The sequence below is a fragment of the Trachurus japonicus genome, unplaced genomic scaffold, assembly GCF_045865225.1.
Source record: "Trachurus japonicus isolate A0001 unplaced genomic scaffold, Traja_1.0 AP030749.1".
Lineage (NCBI taxonomy): Eukaryota > Metazoa > Chordata > Actinopteri > Carangiformes > Carangidae > Trachurus > Trachurus japonicus.
In genome coordinates this window covers 492,149-513,564 of record NW_028220882.1, presented here as the reverse complement: position 1 = coordinate 513,564, position 21,416 = coordinate 492,149, and the positions used below count along the sequence as shown (strand labels likewise).

At 41.7% G+C, this 21,416-nt stretch overlaps 1 protein-coding gene across 3 annotated transcripts in view; it reads left to right on the top strand.

The window, feature by feature from the left end:
- The window catches only part of LOC146960062 (C-reactive protein-like), a 34,595-nt gene extending 13,299 nt beyond the window's left edge, over window positions 1-21,296 (top strand). The window contains exons 1-4 of one of the 3 annotated variants that reach the window (XM_085772665.1): window positions 18,736-18,751; window positions 19,553-19,617; window positions 19,748-19,961; window positions 20,769-21,296. In XM_085772665.1, the coding sequence (XP_085628791.1) occupies window positions 19,569-19,617; window positions 19,748-19,961; window positions 20,769-21,174 (669 nt within the window). In that variant the 5' untranslated portion in view covers window positions 18,736-18,751; window positions 19,553-19,568 and the 3' untranslated portion in view covers window positions 21,175-21,296. Of the gene's footprint in view, window positions 1-1,064; window positions 1,130-18,735; window positions 18,752-19,552; window positions 19,618-19,747; window positions 19,962-20,768 lie in introns of those variants that run through there. The other 2 variants (XM_085772668.1, XM_085772667.1) reach the window with 2 other exon arrangements.
- The last annotated feature ends 120 nt before the right edge of the window (window positions 21,297-21,416 follow it).

The window sequence follows — 21,416 nt, the reverse complement described above, 5'->3', positions numbered from 1 at the left end:
AATCTACTGGAACCGATTGGAAATAACTAACATAGTGGATTCAGTGTCTCTGCGTACTGCTGCACTCTCAGAGCAGCTTCTGGGTGGGTTTGGCTTTCAGCCTCCATCTCTGCAGCGCAGTGGTCGATTCGAGTGAGGGGCGGCTCATTTTAACCAATAGAGAGAGAGGAATGACGCTAGACCCAGGTCGATGTGATTGGCCGCACTGGCAGCCATGTGACAGCCATGAACCAGTCAGATCAGCAGATCCACGTGCAGGCCAACGTGGGGTTGTATGCGCGCGCACCAGGCTTCCGTGCAGGCTTCCGTGTAGGGTCCTAGCGCCGTCGGGTTTCGGCCCGGCTAGTTCAGATGTACACACTAGGCAGAGTTCAACTGGAAATATTGTGGATTTACCCATAACACAACCTTTTCACGGCAAAACAGCAAAGGTAAGAGCAAATGTACGACCATGTTTTGGCCACGCAGTGTCTGTTTTTGCTCGACTTTGCTGGTTGTTGTCTTCTCCCTCTGCCGTGCTGCTGCTAGCTGCTGTGTTAGCAGCTGTTGTTGGGGGACGCCCTGATGTTCACGTTCAGATGAGAGGTCGCTGATGTGTTTTGCATAATGTACAGTAGTATACGAGCCAGAAATGTGGCGACTGGGTCCACACAGAGGTGCTTTATGAAGTTTGATGTCTAGTTGTTTGTTTGAGTAGTGTTTGGGCTGTGTTTGGGTCATATAAACATGGTTTTTACACGTTGTAGCCCTGCTTCTGCTGTTTAATTTGACATATAATATGACCATATTCTTTCATAATCAGTGCACTGGGGGCTCTGTTATTGTTATGCATGTCTTCAAGTCCCCCAAATGGGGGACTCTGGATTTTAATTTAATAGCAAAATCTGTCATGTAGTTTTGCGTATTAGAAATTGTACAAGTATGGAGGCCATCTTGAAATTTGTGACTTTCAAGTTGTTAATCTGCTTTTTTTAATGACCCTGAGAGAAAAACAGACCAGTGTTGGTGTTAAATAAGATTAATGTGACTTCCCTTAAACAAGAGTGAATTTTCTCTTTTTGCAGGTTTGATTTTTTAAAGATGAGACTTTCGGTTCTTCTCCTCGTTGCTGTCTCCATGGGGACGGCTGGTAACTATTCACCTTTCCTTTGTGTAATTATTTGATCCTCTGACACTACAAATGCACATTTTATTTTTAGTTTACACGTGAATGAGATTGAACTTGTACCTGTGACTTATGCCAAACGTCTGTTCTTCAGGCAGCGTCGTCACCATCAAGACTTTGGTGTTTCCCAAGGAGACGAGCACCAGCGTCGTTGAGTTGACTCCTCTGAAGCCGATCGAGCTGAGGGCCTTCACCCTGTGTATGAACGTGGCCATGGAGATCAAGACCCCTCCAGGGCGAGACATCGTCCTGTTTGAATACAGGAGTCCAAACCGTGATGAAATCTCCGTGTGGCTGGAAAAAGACGGCAGGTAGATGTCCTCTCTCCACGACTCACAATGTTTTTATCTTTACCTGATGGTCTCCTGGTGAAAATCAGCCTGAACTTGTGTAGTCTGATCCTGCCTTAAGATGAATGGTTAACACAAACGTGAACACGGCTTTGAGGCCAACACATGTCGATGAGTTTGTCTCTATCAATGATATGTAACTGATGAAAACCCTCTCAGTACTTTCATGTCCATGTGTCCAGGTTGTCCCTCTACTTGGATCCAAAAGGTGTCTTGTTCGCACTCCCTCAGCTCGGGGCTCTGGAGACTCACATGTGCATCACATGGGAGTGCGAATCAGGTGCAACTTCTGTCTTCCTGAACGGGAGGAAGAGCGTGGCCAAAATCTACGGGAAGGGTCTCGTGGTCCCAGTTGGAGGGAAGGTTTTACTCGGTCAGGATGCTGACCAAGGCTTTGGAGCTTTTGAAGCCATTCAGAGTTTCGTTGGGGAGATCTCCGACCTTCACATGTGGGACTATGTCCTCTCAGGCAGCGCCATCCAGGGCCTGTACTCCGGGATGAGAGTGGAGAGAGGAAATGTCTTCGACTGGGAAAGAGTCGACATAAAGGTGGACGGGGAGGTGGAGGTCCTTACTCGTGAGCTGTAGGTTTAAAACCTGAGGCCACAATATAATCCTGTGACTTTGTTGAGTTTGTTGGTTAATAAACTGAAGTCAAAGTTGTTGATCTGATGAACTCTGAAAAGTCCAATAAAAACTTGCATTGAAAAAGATGTCGGTGGTGCAGAAATACTTAATGATGAACCAATTTTCAATGTGTCAACTATAGTGTGACTCTCAATTTCATGAACTCCCCAGAGCACAGAACTGGTGGACACAAATGCACAACACAGAAGGTTCAGAAAAAAAGGCAGGTTTCAATTCCAGGCAGAGTTCGGTACACAGACAGGCAGTCAGACAGGCAGAGGTATCCAAAATCGAGAGGCAAAAAGGCAGGTCAAAGGGGCAAACAAGGTCGTACACAAAGCAGGCTATGACTATGGCAATGAAAGAAGCTGGGACGAGGACTGTGAAGTACAACGAACTGGCAACTAGACTGTGAGACACACAAGGTAAAATACAAGAGGTAATGAGGGAAGATGGGAAACAGGTGGGGGGAACACAGGGTTGTAGGATTGTGCAAGCTGAGAGAGTTGGCGTTGGGAAGGGGAAGAAGTAGGCGTTCACTCCATCTCCATGAAATGCTTTTGCTTTACTGCTGTTGTGCGATCAACTTTATGTCAGATCCAATTCGCTGCTCTTGATGTTCTATGGTTTGTCCAATGTGGTAAATGTGCCAGTAAAAAATGTTAAGGTACAAAGGTTAACAAGATTTGTAGGTAGAGGGTCGAGCCTAAACCCAAATCTAGAGGAGTTGTTTATAGCAACTTAGTTAAAATCAAAACCACTGCTCCAGCAAGCCAACCTAATAGAACTATTAAATGTGGTTTGCTCAATATTCGTTCTCTCTCATCCAAGTCTCTCCTAGTGAATGACTTAATTACAAGTCACCATATTGATATATTAACACTCACTGAGACCTGGTTGCAGCAAGATGAATATGTTAGTTTGAATGAATCTACCCCTCCTAGTTACATTAACTGTCATGTGCCTCGTAACACTGGCAGAGGAGGAGGAGTGGCTGCTATTTATCAGTCAAATCTGTTTATCAACCCTCGACCTAATAGTTCATATAATGCATTTGAAAGCCTTACTGTCAGCCTCTCTCACCCAGACTGGAAAGCAGAGAAACCACTCTTACTTGCTGTAGTGTATCGTCCTCCTGCACCTTATTCTGAGTTTTTAGAAGAATTATAGTGCAAACAAAAGATTGAGCAATGATAATGCTAATTCCCTGGTCGAAGGCATGCGCTGAATACCTGCAATTGCAAACATCTTCCAAAAGGCTTTTCATCACTCCTTTAGTTTTTCCTCTTTAAATGTAGAATCACAGTAAATAAATTGTGATAAAAAATTTGACAGTAGGTATTATTAGCTACAGTAATTTATTTCCAGATAAAACAGTGGCCAGCGCATCTCCAGTAGCTAGGTCTGTTATAATTTCACTTCTTAAATCAAACATGTATGTACTAGTGGTTCTATGAATTATGTGAATTTCCACTCACCACCAGCGGCGGCACTTAAAATGCCACCTCTGGCAGAATGTACTGTTCTGTGAGAGAAGCGCCATCTCCTGGTCATGTCCTGTATTTCATTGAATGGGTGGAGTTCCAGTAAAAACTAGTCATGCCCAGGAAAAGGAGGGGGTCACTCCAGCTGCTGGGACTTTGCTTGAGCGCTGCTGGAGCTCTGATGGGAGCAGCATGGCAGCAGCATGGCAGGGGAACTTCTATGTGGCTACCACTATATACTCACCCTTGTTTATATGATAATTGAATTTTAACATAACCTAGTAACTCTCTTGGCTGCTGTGCAGTCCAGTACAATCACATGTCTCTGTGGGTGTGGAGGCTGCATCGTCTCCAGGTAGAACAACTGTAAAACATTTCTTTGATAATAAACTAAAGGCTAGCAAAAATAACCATCCAGTAAACAGCGACAGTGACTTTTGACATGAGAGCAGCACATGTCCAGATCAGAAATATGAATTTGAACAGCCAGCATACTGTAAATCCTGTGTGTGAAAAAGTGAAATGAAATGAGAATATATCAGATATGAAAAAGAAAAATATATATTTAGCCTATAGTTTTCTCTCCTATGTCATTTTGTGCATGCCAGATATTTGGCATCTTCTCTTGCAACACGTTCTCACTCCCAGTGCGTCAACCCCCTGACGAACGGTCACTGTCCCTCCTCGTCACATGCCTGACTCATTAGGTACCCGTTTTTCGTCATGAGGTGACGAGCGGGGATTTCAATTCATTCCAATGCAACCCCCTTCGCGGCGATATGTGACGCTCAGAGTAAAGTGATCCAGCCGACCGGACGCGGCGCTGAACGACGCACTGAGCTGAAAAACTTTTTTTCCCCTTTGAAGCTTTATTGAACCTGGTGTGTCTGACATAGCTTTCATCCAAGCCGTCATTTTGGTTATTATTTATTTACTGATCTTGGCGTTGGTGCAGAATAATAAATAAACAAACAAACAAACAAATAAATAAATTACATCCTTGTCGGAAGACCAGACGGGGTGGGGGTGTGTAATAAATAAATAAAGAAATAAATATTTTTGTCCCGTGCGTAATTGTCAAGATCCGCATTTCGATTAAACTCGCCTTTCTTCTTTTGTACGAGTTGTTGGACGACTGCATTTTCATTTTATTTACTTATTTCCCTGTCCTAAGTCATGTTTATGGATACACAGTTGAACATATTGTCATTTTACCCTCGGCATTTTCCCCTCACTTTGCTGAATATCTGTTGATTCATGTCATAAACACGTTTTGTTCATTAAAAATATGTGGTGTTTATTAAAAATATGTTGTTCATTCAAATCGGTTGTTGTTCATTGCAGAACAATAGAATATTAATACGGTGATTTATATACAGATATTGATCGCGCAGTGTGACCACAATCACTACGCACGGAGGCGTGAGGGACATTTGAAACAGCTGTATCAATCGTCCCTGCAGCGACTACTGACACTTCAACCTGTTTTGGCTCTAAACTTCAAAACTATGACATTGCATAGTTTAGGACCTGTTTATGTACGAATTCATCTGTTGTTAGGTCATATTATTATTGCATGAAACACACAATACAACTTTTGATCACAAAAAAACTACCGCACGTAACATTTTACTTTCCGTAGTAAAAAAAACAGGTTCGCGCTAATAACTTTTGAATGGCGTGACGTAATTTCACAAGCTTTCCCAGGATTGGTCGGTGTTGAGTGCTGAACTAGAGGATGTGACGTCATTGCAACGGCGCCACCATAGACTGCGACACTGCCATCTACGGCGTCTGGACGGAACTACAACACCTTAACAGTGTGTTTGTGATCATGAGGAGTGGAAATTAAGCCATGTTGATTTAATTCAACAGCATGTGAATAAACAGTGAGGAATCAGAACAGTTAGACAGCTCTTTTTCAACAAAGTCCAAATAATTCAAGTAACTCAAGTCATATAGGCCTTTTTTTTTTAATTGCAGAAAACAACATTTCTCCCCCCTTCTCCCTCCTCCCGCCCAGGAACCTTAGTTTATAATATAGTGTAGAATGAACCCATCCACTGTAGTAATGTTTATGCACAACTGCACCACTTTAGCCAGCTCCTTTATTTCTGGTTTTACATTGGACAAACTGATTAAGGCTCCATTTTCAGGAGACACAGCTATTCTTTAATAACTTCCACATTCGTTGGGTTACGTTCAGAGGTTTATCAGGGCAGGGCCTAGGGTCATCCAGTGTTAGCAATTACAGACCCATCTGACCTTCACAGGGGTCACAGGTCAACTTTTCATGTGAAATTTGACGATTTTTGCTATCAATTCAGGCATAAAACACCAATACTTGGAGCTGGGAAGCTGAAATCTTTAGATTCTAGTCCAGACCTTGGAGCAGATTGACGGTGCCAAATATCAGAGCTCTGCTCCACTCGGAAGTGTCCAAAATGGCCAAAAAGCAGTGTTCATTTCTAATCCCCCATTGTGTACAAGACTAAATTCAACAGATAGTCTTTAATAACTTCCACATGCTTTGAGCTGGAAGTCTGAAAGTTTCAGGGTTTTGTCAGGGGCCTAGGGCCACCCATTATCTGCAATTTCAGACCAATCCCACATTCAGAAGGGGTCAAAGGTCAAGGTTTAGTGTGAAATTTGACGATTTTTGCTATCAATTCAGGCATAAAACACCAATACTTGGAGCTGGGAAGCTGAAATCTTTAGATTCTAGTCCAGACCTTGGAGCAGATTGAAGATCAGAGCTGTGCTCCACTCAGAAGTGTCCAAAATGGCCATGGTAAGTGTCAAAGGTCACAGGGGTCAAACATCAAAGTTAATCCTAACAAAACACACACGCTTTAAGTAATCATCATGAAATTTAGATGAGTTGTATATCAGAGAGTCCTCTATCATTATATTGTATTCCCATTGCTCTGGGGGCCACGGGGGGCCCCTGGGGGCCACTTCGCTTTCCCATGCTCTCACAGATTTGGGTGTCGGGTCAGTGGATAAGGGCCTCACAATGAGTCCACAGGCCAAGTTTCAAGTGATTCGGTTGGTTTCTATGGAAACAGCGGCCTCCTGGAGACAGAGGAATGCGGCTGTTTGAAGCCCCGCCTCTCGAAAAGTAATGGCTCAATCAGGACCGAACACACATCAACGCGTTCGTCTTGGGCCCCCGGAACCACTGATATCAAATTCAGAACTGTACGACTTTTAGAAATATATTTCATCCATTTCAGCTTTTCTGACTCAGAAGGTCTCTCAGGCATTAAGTCTGAGAGGCTCTGAATCTGAAAAGCTGAAATGGATGAAATATATTTCTAAAAGTCGTACAGTTCTGAATTTGATATCAGTGGTTCCGGGGGCCCAAGACGAACGCGTTGATGTGTGTTCGGTCCTGATTGAGCCATTACTTTTCGAGAGGCGGGGCTTCAAACAGCCGCATTCCTCTGTCTCCAGGAGGCCGCTGTTTCCATAGAAACCAACCGAATCACTTGAAACTTGGCCTGTGGACTCATTGTGAGGCCCTTATCCACTGACCCGACACCCAAATCTGTGAGAGCATGGGAAAGCGAAGTGGCCCCCAGGGGCCCCCCGTGGCCCCCAGAGCAATGGGAATACAATATAATGATAGAGGACTCTCTGATATACAACTCATCTAAATTTCATGATGATTACTTAAAGCGTGTGTGTTTTGTTAGGATTAACTTTGATGTTTGACCCCTGTGACCTTTGACACTTACCATGGCCATTTTGGACACTTCTGAGTGGAGCACAGCTCTGATCTTCAATCTGCTCCAAGGTCTGGACTAGAATCTAAAGATTTCAGCTTCCCAGCTCCAAGTATTGGTGTTTTATGCCTGAATTGATAGCAAAAATCGTCAAATTTCACACTAAACCTTGACCTTTGACCCCTTCTGAATGTGGGATTGGTCTGAAATTGCAGATAATGGGTGGCCCTAGGCCCCTGACAAAACCCTGAAACTTTCAGACTTCCAGCTCAAAGCATGTGGAAGTTATTAAAGACTATCTGTTGAATTTAGTCTTGTACACAATGGGGGATTAGAAATGAACACTGCTTTTTGGCCATTTTGGACACTTCCGAGTGGAGCAGAGCTCTGATATTTGGCACCGTCAATCTGCTCCAAGGTCTGGACTAGAATCTAAAGATTTCAGCTTCCCAGCTCCAAGTATTGGTGTTTTATGCCTGAATTGATAGCAAAAATCGTCAAATTTCACATGAAAAGTTGACCTGTGACCCCTGTGAAGGTCAGATGGGTCTGTAATTGCTAACACTGGATGACCCTAGGCCCTGCCCTGATAAACCTCTGAACGTAACCCAACGAATGTGGAAGTTATTAAAGAATAGCTGTGTCTCCTGAAAATGGAGCCTTAATCAGTTTGTCCAATGTAAAACCAGAAATAAAGGAGCTGGCTAAAGTGGTGCAGTTGTGCATAAACATTACTACAGTGGATGGGTTCATTCTACACTATATTATAAACTAAGGTTCCTGGGCGGGAGGAGGGAGAAGGGGGGAGAAATGTTGTTTTCTGCAATTAAAAAAAAAAAAGGCCTATATGACTTGAGTTACTTGAATTATTTGGACTTTGTTGAAAAAGAGCTGTCTAACTGTTCTGATTCCTCACTGTTTATTCACATGCTGTTGAATTAAATCAACATGGCTTAATTTCCACTCCTCATGATCACAAACACACTGTTAAGGTGTTGTAGTTCCGTCCAGACGCCGTAGATGGCAGTGTCGCAGTCTATGGTGGCGCCGTTGCAATGACGTCACATCCTCTAGTTCAGCACTCAACACCGACCAATCCTGGGAAAGCTTGTGAAATTACGTCACGCCATTCAAAAGTTATTAGCGCGAACCTGTTTTTTTTTACTACGGAAAGTAAAATGTTACGTGCGGTAGTTTTTTTGTGATCAAAAGTTGTATTGTGTGTTTCATGCAATAATAATATGACCTAACAACAGATGAATTCGTACATAAACAGGTCCTAAACTATGCAATGTCATAGTTTTGAAGTTTAGAGCCAAAACAGGTTGAAGTGTCAGTAGTCGCTGCAGGGACGATTGATACAGCTGTTTCAAATGTCCCTCACGCCTCCGTGCGTAGTGATTGTGGTCACACTGCGCGATCAATATCTGTATATAAATCACCGTATTAATATTCTATTGTTCTGCAATGAACAACAACCGATTTGAATGAACAACATATTTTTAATAAACACCACATATTTTTAATGAACAAAACGTGTTTATGACATGAATCAACAGATATTCAGCAAAGTGAGGGGAAAATGCCGAGGGTAAAATGACAATATGTTCAACTGTGTATCCATAAACATGACTTAGGACAGGGAAATAAGTAAATAAAATGAAAATGCAGTCGTCCAACAACTCGTACAAAAGAAGAAAGGCGAGTTTAATCGAAATGCGGATCTTGACAATTACGCACGGGACAAAAATATTTATTTCTTTATTTATTTATTACACACCCCCACCCCGTCTGGTCTTCCGACAAGGATGTAATTTATTTATTTGTTTGTTTGTTTATTTATTATTCTGCACCAACGCCAAGATCAGTAAATAAATAATAACCAAAATGACGGCTTGGATGAAAGCTATGTCAGACACACCAGGTTCAATAAAGCTTCAAAGGGGAAAAAAAGTTTTCCAGCTCAGTGCATCGTTCAGCGCCGCGTCCGGTCGGCTGGATCACTTTACTCTGAGCGTCACATATCGCCGCGAAGGGGGTTGCATTGGAATGAATTGAAATCCCCGCTCGTCACCTCATGACGAAAAACGGGTACCTAATGAGTCAGGCATGTGACGAGGAGGGACAGTGACCGTTCGTCAGGGGGTTGACGCACTGGGAGTGAGAACGTGTTGTCTCTTGGCTGCCAGTTCATTTACTGTATGTTTTGGCACTGATGCACATATCATGCCTGCACAACGATGGGACTTACAAGTTTTCATTCGCCACACAGTACACACTCATTAATTCATAGCACAAACTCACACACGCATCGCTCCTCAAGGTGCTTACCTTTCAGTTTATTTGTTGAAAACCCCCCACAATCCATCCATAGAAACTGATTCCTATATTGTTACTTACTTTATGGCCTTGAGCATTTCAATGTCCTTTTATTGTGTCCTTTTATTTTCTTTTTTTCAGCTTTCCTCTTTATTTGTGGCCAAAAGTCACTTGTTGCGTCTTTTTGTGACCTGATGATCATTTTCCACTTATTTTCTTTTTTTTTTACAGATTAAAATGCATCCAAAGTAGGCAAACAGGTGATCTATGACTAACTTCATAGATAAATAAAACACAGACAGAGAACAGATACAATAAGACAGACCAATTACACGCAGGTTATTTACATATTTTGATTGACAAATCTCAGCAAACAGGTGCCGGATCTGGTAACTTAATATAATAAAAATAAGGCTAAAGTGTTTCTTTAGAACATGTCATCGTTTACTAAGTCAACATCTAGTCTTAAAAAGTGTGATGAAAGTCACTGTCAGCTGGTCAGCTCCACCCCGGCACTGCAAACACTTTAAGACTAGATGTTGACTTAGTAAACGATGACGTGTTCTAAAGAAACACTTTAGCCTTATTTTTATTGTATTAAGTTACCAGATCCGGCACCTGTTTGCTGGGATTTGTCAATCAAAATCTGTAAATAACCTGCGTGTAATTGGTCTGTCTTATTCTGTCTGTGTTTTATTTCTCTATGAAGTTAGTCATAGATCACCTGTTTGCCTACTTTGGATGCATTTTAATCTGTGAAAAAAAAAGAAAAGAAGTGGGAAATGATCATCAGGTCACACAAAGACGCAACAAGTGACTTTTGGCCACAAATAAAGAGGAAAGCTGAAAAAAAGAAAATAAAAGGACACAACAAAAGGACATTGAAATGCTCAATGCCATAAAGTAAAGTAGAAATATAGGAATCCGTTTCTAGTCAAGTCAAGAGTCAAGATATCTTGATTGTCCCTGGAGAGCAATTTACGTTGCAGCCAGCAGCAAACACAACAATAAAAATACACAATAGTAACACAACGAGAAGCTAATAATTAAAAGAGTGACAATAGAATACCAACAACATGGGTGACATAGGACAACGAAACAGGACAACAATAAACATCAATCCAACGAGCAACAAACAAAGTGCAACAGTGCCACGCTGGATAAAACTGGATAAAAACAAGGAGTTAAAGTGACCGCAGTGCTGTCAATTGTTAAGAAGGCCAATAGCCACTGGTACCCAGGATTTTTTAAATCTGTCAGTCCTGCATCTGGGCACGTTAAATCTGCGTCTAGATGGAAGCAGTTTAAATTCAGATGCCTGGGATGGCTGGGGTCAGACAAGACAAGTTTTGCTTTGTTCAGGGCAGTGATGTCTGTGAATTTCACTGCACACTCTGACTATGCCCTAAAGCCTGTTGCGGTTTTTCAGGTTAATTGACCCAAACCAGCAGATAAAAGCAAATGTCAGGACAGATTAAAAAAAACAAGAATAAAAGATTTCCAAGAACTTGAATTCAACGTTTATGTTCCTGAGCTTCCGAAGGAAATACATGCGCTGGTTTGCTTTTTTACATTCAGCATCGTCCAACAGCCAGTAAATCAGTAAATCAGACCCCTGTCGATGTTATAATTTAAGAGACGCTCGGCTAAAATATGGGGCTGGATACAGTTAAAAGCAGATGTAAAATCAATAAAAAGCAGACGGACAAAGCTTTTGGCCCCTTCTAAGTGTGACACAATCATATTAAGAAGAGTGATTATTGCATCATCAACCCCCCTCCCTGCCCGATACGCAAACTGGAGAGGGTCCAAGTTTGCCTGAACAGTGTTCATAAGCTCGTCTTTCACAATCCTCTCAAAAGACTTCATTACCAGAGAGGTAAGGGCGACGGGTCTAAAGTCATTCAATGTTTTTTGCATTTATTCTTGGGCACAGGGGCAATAATTGAGTCCTTCCACAGGCGGGGGACACTGTGGGTCTGGAGTGACCAGGAGAAGATGAAGCTGAAGATGCCTGCCAGCTGTTCGGCGCAGTTCCTCAAGACCCGACCTCCAATCCCATCAGGAGCTGGACTTTTCCTCTACTTTACCCTCTGGAACACTGTCTGTACCCTCTCCTTATCGACATGCACCGCCACAGTGCTCTTCGGCTCTAACGCAGCGCCCTTAAACACAGACAGTTCATGGCTAAAATCATGGACATTAAAACGATTTGAATAAATATTTAGTTCATTTGCCAGGTCGTAATCAGACTTCTCATCTAAGGAGATATTACTTTTATGGGGCTGCGTCCCCAACAAGGATTTCACCCCCTCCCATGCAGGGTGTGTGCTGCCAGTGCTGAACAGGTTCTCCACCCTATCCTTATATTGCTGCTTGGCAAGTTTTATTTCTTTCCTGACCTTCTTCTGTAGCACCTTATATGTATCCATATCAAAATTAAAACTGATGTTTCTTTTATTAATAGCGTTTTTGACTGATTTTGAGACCCATGGCTTATTGTTAGGAAAAATGGAGATTGATTTTTTAAGGATACATAACTCATCTAATCTTAGTTCCGGTTTATGTCTCTTCAGGACTGGTTTGTAGGACGGGACCAAATAAACAGTGTTATGGTCTGATACACCCAGTGAAGCTCTCCGGAGGGACTTATAAGCCCCTTTTATGGAACCATAGCACAGATCCAAGCACTTAGTAAGTCTTGCTCTCCAAAGCCGTCGATCCTCAGGTCGGACTGTAAGTCATGATCCTTGAGCCAGGTTTCTGTGATCGCAAGGAGGCAAGCACTTTTTAGTTTTTTAGTTTTTATTTGCACATTATAAAACCTGTATAAACAATGAAAATAGTAAAATTAAACATTGTGCAGGAGAGGTAGAAGCCAAAACCTCCCCTATGAAAAAATAACAACAACAGTGGTGGTCTTCAGACACAACAACATAAAAAACAGAAAAGAAAGAAAAACAAGGAAAAAGAAAGACAAGTTAACATAGAAAAATGTGCGATACTGAATTAATTAAAAAAACAAAAAACAGTTACATAATGAAAAAGGAAAAAAAAAAATTAAATTACAAATTGACAGATCCAGAAATGCTACAAATATTAACTAAAAAAATGTTTTTTTAACAGATTAAATTTCCTAAAGAGAAGAACAGAAGATTCTTTTTTTTAGCAAAACTAACCATTCTCAAAAATTTCTTTTGAATTAAGAGAATCTTGTTAAGATAGGTAGGACATGTAGCTGCCCACACAGAATTACAATACACGATATATGGATAAATTAAGCTGTAATAACAAGTTAAAATACAGGATTGATTTACCAATGATCGTATTCTACTATTTTGTACTCCTCCAGAAACTTGACGTTAGCTTGGAGCTCATCCACCTTATTGCGGAGGGATTGGACGTTGGCCAGCATGATGGTCGGCAGGGGAATACGGCGGTGCCCTACTCTTTTGAGGCGCTGGCAAATACCACCGCGTCTGCCCCTTTTGCTCACGCCTGTCGGCTTGGATGACCACCTCTGGCCTCCCGTGTGATGCTGTCGGATGATCTCCGCGGGGAGGACAGCCGAGGAGTCCACAGCACCTACTCTGGAGCTGTGAAAGCGTAGGAGAAACTCCCGGCCATACTGGAGCGGTTCCCTGTTTTCACAGAGTCCGTACATAAAGTGGAGTAAAAGTATCCAAAGGCAAGGCAAGGCAATTTTATTTGTATAGCCCATTTTTACAAACAGTTTGTCTCAAAGGGCTTTACATGGCATCATAACAACATCCTCTGTCCTTAGACCCTCGGCAAAGTACAGCCAGGGCCGTCAAACTAAGGTGAAGCATAGTTGCAGTTTATCACTTGTGAATCAGCTTAAAATGAGCGATAGCAGCGACATAAAAACAAGACGAGACAGGTTAAAAACCACGGAGCACACAGGAGCTGCTGCTGCATGTCGCCATTACCAGCGCCATGGCATTCTATGGATGGTTTGTGGGGGGTTTTCAACAAATAAACTGAAAGGTAAGCACCTTGAGGAGCGATGCGTGTGTGAGTTTGTGTTGTGGATTAATGAGTGTGTACTATATGGCGAATGAAAACTTGTAAGTCCCATCGTTGTGCAGGCATATGTACATCAGTGCCAAAACATACAGTAAATGAACTGGCAGCCAAGAGAAGATGCCAAATATCTGGCATGCACAAATGACACAGGAGAGAAAACTATAGGCTAAATATATTTTTTTCTTTTTCATATCTGATATATTCTCATTTCATTTCACTTTTTCACACACAGGATTTACAGTATGCTGGCTGTTCAAATTCATATTTCTGATCTGGACATGTGCTGCTCTCATGTCAAAAGTCACTGTCGCTGTTTACTGGATGGTTATTTTTGCTAGCCTTTAGTTTATTATCAACCAGATGTTTTACAGTTGTTCTACCTGGAGACGATGCAGCCTCCACACCCACAGAGACATGTGATTGTACTGGACTGCACAGCAGCCAAGAGAGTTACTAGGTTATGTTAAAATTCAATTATCATATAAACAAGTAGTGCTTACTGCTTAGTGCCTATAACCAACCTGTCACCGTTTACTAAGTCAACATCTAGTCTTAAAAAATAAAGTTTTTGCAGTGCCTGGGTGGAGCTGACCTGCTGACAGATGTGCAGCAGCTGGCAGTGACTTTCCAGCTTTTATTTTTTTATTTATTTTAATCAATATCTCAATGAACACAAAAGCAAAAAACATTTGTTTACTTTAAATGAAGATAAGGATAATATTATTACTTATCTTGACTCTTGACTTGACTAGAAACGGATTCCTATATTTCTACTTTACTTTATGGCATTGAGCATTTCAATGTCATTTTGTTGTGTCCTTTTATTTTCTTTTTTCAGCTTTCCTCTTTATTTGTGGCCAAAAGTCACTTGCTGTGTCTTTCTGTGACCTGATGATCATTTCCCACTTATTTTCTTTTTTCACAGATTAAAATGCATCCCAAGTAGGCAAACAGGTGATCTATGACTAACTTCATAGATTAGTAAAACACAGACAGAGAACAGATACAATAAGACAGACCAACTAGAAAATTTCCTCTGGGGAAATTTTGAATGGGCCACGGGGCTACTGTGGTCAAGACAGAGCTGATCAGAAAGACACATGATCATCTTTCTCTAAGCACTGATATGGTGGAGCTGTAACCACATTAGGTTAAGTGTGTGTGTGTGTGTGTGTGTGTGTGTGTGTGTGTGTGTGTGTGTGTGTGTGTGTGTGTGTGTGTGTGTGTGTGTCACATGAAGTTACCTGTGCAGGTTATTTACAGATTTTGATTGACAAATCCCAGCAAACAGGTGCCGGATGTGGTAAGTTAATACAATAGAAATAAGGCTAAAGTGTTTCTTTAGAACATGTCATCGTTTACTAAGTCAACATCTAGTCTTAAAGTGTTTGCAGTGCCGGGGTGGAGCTGACCTGCTGACATTGACTTTCCTCATCACTAAACCTATTCTATAATCTGATCCTCCCTCGCTCACATCTAGACGGAACTAAGTCTCCTGGACATGTATACTGATCAGCATAAATGAGTACACGCCCTGTAAAAAGTACGATTTTAATCAAAATGAACAGCATCCAGGCTCCAATTCTTGTGTTCAATGAACACAAGAATTTTAATTAACTTAAATTAGTTGAAGCAAACATTAATACATCCCACAACAAAAGCTACAAAAAATACAGCTGGTATTTTGTAGCCTATGACCTGACATGATTTTTAAGGACAGCACCAAGTCTTCTAGTGTGGAATGAACTAGTTGGTGACACATTGCAACATCTATCTTTTTTCTATTCTTCAAGAATGACCGCTTTTAGAGCCTGGATGCTGTCCAGTTAACACCTGAAGCTTCACTGTTCATTTAAACAAACTAATGTGGCTTCCAGTTTCCAGTTACGACACCAACATTTATCTCCAAAAAAGAATTAAACAAGTCAGCGGTAAATCTTAAAAACCTGCGGGTAAGTTATCAGCTCGATTTCTCCCCCGGGTGACGACGCAGGCTGACCGTGGTCTCCCCAGGATGCCGTGGTCAACCTGAGTCGTCATCCCAGGGAAGATCGTGGCATCCCAGAGACAGCAGTCAGCCTGAGGACATCATCCCGGAGAAGAAAGGGGAGCGAGAAAGTAATTCACCAACCAAATTTTAAATATTTTTATGTAGGGTTCTCTAAAAACTTCTAAAAATGTGTAGAAACATTCATTCTTTATATTACCCGGTTTCTATAATCTTAGTCATGTTAAAAATATACAGATTATCCCTTTATATTGCTTCTAGAAGGCAGAGTAAAGTAGGACTTCATTTCCCAGAATCCTCTGGTTTTTCTCGTTTTTGCAATAGTCCTATTAAAATAAATATTGTTCATATATTAACTCTGTAATTCATGTATTATATTGTTTAAAAATATTCTATGGTCTTAAAAAAAATGATAAAGGTTAACTTCTCCTGTTTAATAAAAAAGAGACTAGAACATTCTAGTATTCGAGTTCTCCGGGACAGTGAAGCTGCTGGCTGCGTTTTTCCCTCGGCAGAGAGAAAGAAGTCGATGTTTGGAGACTCGGACTAAAGGTTGGCCCAGATATTGCCCTGCCAGAGAGACTTTAACCGGTCAGAATATTCTTTTCACGTATCTCAGTCGACTGTGTTTACTTTACACGACGGCGAAGTTTTACGCCATTATCTCCGTACATTAGCTTAGCAGTGTTGCTATCAGTTAGCTCCTCGGCAGAGAAACCAGACTGCTGCACAACACGGACACGAGGAAGTCGCCACCGGACATTCGTGCGGGACCGGACGGACCGGACGAGCGGACGAGTCGACAGCAGGGAACCAGGACATGTCGCAGGCAGCCGGAGCTACGAGAGTCGGCGGGGAGCTGTCTGGACATCGCTCTAGTCTGCGGCCTGGCTGGCTACACCGCCATGTTGCTGCTACACTGAGAGGCTGCGTGAGTTCTTGACATTGGAACGATACCGAGTGCAGGATACAGGCACGGGACTGTGGTAAAACAGACTCGGTTTCAAAGTTAACTCTTCTTCTCACGACTGGATAAAACTTCATGTGCACCAACGCTTCAAATGGGCCCCAACGGTTAGGGGAAATGATCCAAGCTTGGGTTAGACTTTTTTCTGGTATCATTATCATCTGTGTGAACTGTGAAAAATACTGTGGTACAGGTGTGGGTACAATTACTGGGTGGGTACAATTACTGATATTTCTTTGCATTTGGGTTATTGAAATCACATTTTGAACAGTTAAAGGGATAGTTCACCCTAGAATGATATTTCACTCATTATCTACTCCCCCTCATGCTGACTAAGGGCTGGAAGAAGTTTCAGAGTCCTCCGTCCCTTCTCTGAGTTACAGGGGGTCTTAGCGTAGCAGTGCATTTCAAGGCAACGGTTGTAAAGGGACACCAGAGCTCTTCGTAAAAAAACACACACAGCATGCGCGCTGGCAGCGGAAGACCGGACAACAGACACAGAGCTAATGCTACAAACATGCTTGGAATGTAGACTTATTTAATTTTTTTCGGGACAATTACGCAATTTGGGGCTTCAGCACAAGACGGACATTACATACGAGCATCATGGAGGTATTTGGATGTTTTTTTGTGTGTGTTTTTTTACGAAGAGCTCTGGTGTCCCTTTACAACCGTTGCATTGAAATGCACTGCTACGCTAAGACCCCCTGTAACTCAGAGAAGGGACGGAGGACTCTGAAACTTCTTCCAGCCCTTAGTCAACATGAGGGTGAGTAGATAATGAGCGAAATATCATTCTAGGGTGAACTATCCCTTTAAAAGATGTGAATACAATAAGTGAATGGTTTATTAAAAAGATAACCATATTTTGATTTGGTTTAAAACTAAGCTAAAAACAAATTAATTTCAGTTAAGTAAGGTAACTAAACACTCTTTTGATTAAAACTTAGATATATCTGGTGATTAAAAATTATTGGTTGGTTGAAATAAACTAGAAACTGTTCTTTTGATATAAAAAGGGTAAAAAGAAAGCATTTTGAGGCTTCAGGTATTACTGTATTGATTTAAAGGGTACAGGTCTTTTGTTTGTTATTTTCTATTTGCTGAAGCATTCCTAAATTTAAAGGTATAATTCCAAAACAATCTAAAATGGTTTAATAAAAATAAATATTTGTGTCTTACCTTTTATATATTGTGGTTTAACATTCTTTTAAGAGTAATTTGTTTTTCTGAGGGCTTACATAATCTTTGCTAACACCTAGCATAGTAAGTTTTCAGTGGAGGCACCGCGCCAGTTATTTCCTTTTTCCCACTCTAATGATAAATTCCCTTGTTTAATTCAGAACCACAGCGAATTCACCATCTTTAGCTGAGAACCTAGGACCTGTTTTATTTTATTGGGGGTGACCACAGTGTAGTTTATAAACACTAAGGGAAAAAGGGGTTACATTTATTTTTATTTTTCCCATTTTTAATTCCTAAACGTTGTTGTTTTGTTTTCAGGTTTTCCATCTTAGTTTTGAAACAGATTAACAGAAAAACAGACCCATTGTTTTTGTTTTGAAATGGAAAAACAAAAGATGGATTTGTCGGGCTTGCGTTGAATTAGATCCAGGTAGCCTAGCCTAGCTGGGCTAGTAGGTCGAGCTAGCCAGAGTTCCTGGTTCACCTGGGTCAGTGGTAAATGAAGTTGAAAGGCTTGCTGTGCGCTCGGCAAACTCAGCCAGCACACAAACGTTGTCTGCACACATTATTTAGCCATAACTGAGGACTTAACACAGAAATTATGACAAAACTTAACCCTTGAACTCTCTGGACTCTGGACTCTCACAGTGTTTGGTCACTTCCTGTTCGTCTGAACCCTCATGCAAAGACAAAACCATCACACCATCTGGTTCTACGTGTGTAAACAGAGTAAACTCCCTGGTCTGTTGTAATTCTCAAGAAAAGCGTTATTGTTTGCACATCGAGCGATCGAGGGGGCGGAGCTTCTGGACTCATGACATAAAAAAGCTCTCGTCTGGATCTTCAGCAGCAGAATCTTCACAGCGACACGGTGAGTACACTCCTTCATCCTTCTCATACGACCTGCGCTGCTTCATCCAGATCTAAATGACAAGAAATAATTTGTTCATCTTACCACTATCAGGTGCTTGATGACATCATCACTGTTCCTATCTGATATTTTGCAGAAAAGTGTTTGATTTCAAACACTAACGAAGGGCGACATCATCGTGTTTTATAATTAATAACCAGAGTCACAGTAACAGATCAGCAGTTGGAAAAGCAGAACTTCCTGCTCAGGTATCTGTTCATAAAACACATCAGCCAATTGGAAATTCAAGATGGCTGCCATATCTGTTAAAAATGTGTTCAATCAATTTGTTGACCAGAGATAATGATGACCTGGATGAATGACAATATCCACAGACATCTGGTAAAAAAAAAAAAAAAAGTAATTAAAAGTAAAAGTAATTTTTAACTATTTTTTTTTTTACATAATGTCTCAAATCAAATGACCAGAAGACAAAAATTACTTCTATAAAACAAATGAAAGTAAATTTTCGCAAACATATGGTTTGTTAATGCTAGATAGCTAACCTAACAAGCTAATGTTAAGACAAGTACACAACTATAGTCACTCGCAGACCTTTGGGTTAATAGCAAAATCTGTCATGTAGTTTTGCGTATTAGAAATTGTACAAGTATGGCGGCCATCTTGAAATTTGTGACTTTCAAGTTGTTAATCTGCTTTTTTTTAATGACCCTGAGAGAAAAACAGACCAGTGTTGGTGTTTAATAAGATTAATGTCACTTCCCTTTAACAAGTTCATGAGTGAATTTTCTCTTCCTGCAGATTTGATTTTTTAAAGATGAAACTTTTGGTTCTTCTCCTCGTTGCTGTCTCCATGGGGACGGCTGGTAACTATTCACCTTTCCTTTGTGTCATTATTTGCTTCTCTGTGACTACAAATGCACATTTTATTTTTAGTTTACAGGTGAATGACGTTGAACTTGTGTCTGTGACTCCTGATAAACGTCTGTTCTTCAGACGGCGTCACCATCCAGACTTTGGTGTTTCCCAGTCAGACGAGCACCAGCGTCGTTGAGTTGACTCCTCTGAAGCCGATCCAGCTGAGTGCCTTCACCCTGTGTATGAACGTGGCCATGGAGGCCAAGACACCTCCAGGGCGAGACATCATCCTGTTCACCTACAGAAGTCCAAAAAATGATGAACTCAACGTGTGGCTGGAAAAAGACGGCAGGTAGATGTCCTCTCTCAGTGCGACTACACAATGTTTTTATCTTTACCTGATGGTCTCCTGGTGAAAATCGGCCTGAAATCATGTTGTCTGACCCTGCCTTACCCTACCGTCTCTCGTTTATGCTGATTTCTGACCTACAAAAGCAAATGAGGCCATCAGTAAAGTATTTTAAATACTTTTCCAAAGTTATTTGCTTAAAACTGCTCACAAAAAGTTAAGTCTAGACCCTGACAAGCGAGCCAGATAAACATCTTTACAACAATACGTGCTAGAGCTCATGGGAAACGCAGTATTCATTCCAGCAAAACGCTACCGCTTTGGTCCGCAGGAGTTGCCAAAGTCATCACAAAAGTTGTTTGTAGGGGCTTTAAGGAGAATGGTTATTAACACAAACATGTCGATGCATTTAAAGCAGAAGTAAGCGGAATATTTGTGTTAATATAAGTCTTAAATAGTTGTATCTTCCGACAGCAATCACTTTTAAAGAGTGTTTGGTCTGAAACACGGGTCTGTCAGTCACTCTGCTCTGCTGTAAGCCGAGGAGAAAACTTTCCTTGTATCCTACAACCTTTATCCAATGAGGAGAGAGAACGGCATAAAGGGGCGGTCCTCTCTGTGTGTGCAGCCAAGGGATGCGCGTGAATGTGGTGACGTAGGGACGTGGGCGGGGACTGCTAACTCCATCTGCTGACAGGAAGTTAGACAAAACCACCGGATCGCTTACTTCTGCTTTAATGTAAAATCAGGTCCGTAACTAATGAAAACTGTTGAGAATGCCTGAAGGTGCCTTTATGTCCATGTGTCCAGGTTGTCCCTCTACCTGGCTGGAGATGGTGCCTTGTTCGCACTCCCTCAGCCCGGGGCTCTGGAGACTCACCTGTGTGTCACCTGGGAGTCCAGTTCAGGTGCAACTTCCTTCTTCCTGAACGGGAGGAAGAGCTTGGCCAAAATCTACAGGAAGGGTCACACGATTCCATCTGGAGGGAAGGTTTACCTCGGTCAGGATGCTGACGATGGTTTTGGAAAATTTGACATCCGTCAGAGTTTCGTTGGGGAGATCTCCGACGTCAACATGTGGGACTCTGTCCTCCCAGCCAGCTCCATCCAGGACCTGTACTCTGGGAGGAGAGAGCAGAGAGGAAATGTGTTAGACTGGGAAACAGTCGGCATGAGAGTGAACGGGCATGTGGAGGTCCTTACTCGTGAGCTGTAGGTTTAAAACCTGAGGCCACAATATAATCCTGTGACTTTGTTGAGTTTGTTGGTTAAACTGAAGTCAAAGCTGTTGATCTGATGAACTCTGAAAAGTCCAATAAAAACTTGCATTGAAAAAGATGTCGGTGGTGTCTGTGAAATACTTCACATGATTTAGCCAATGTTCAATGTGTCGAGGGTCCGGGCAGCATCAGCTGCGAGGACCGTATTGTTTTCCTCAATGTTCTTCTTTCTACTTTC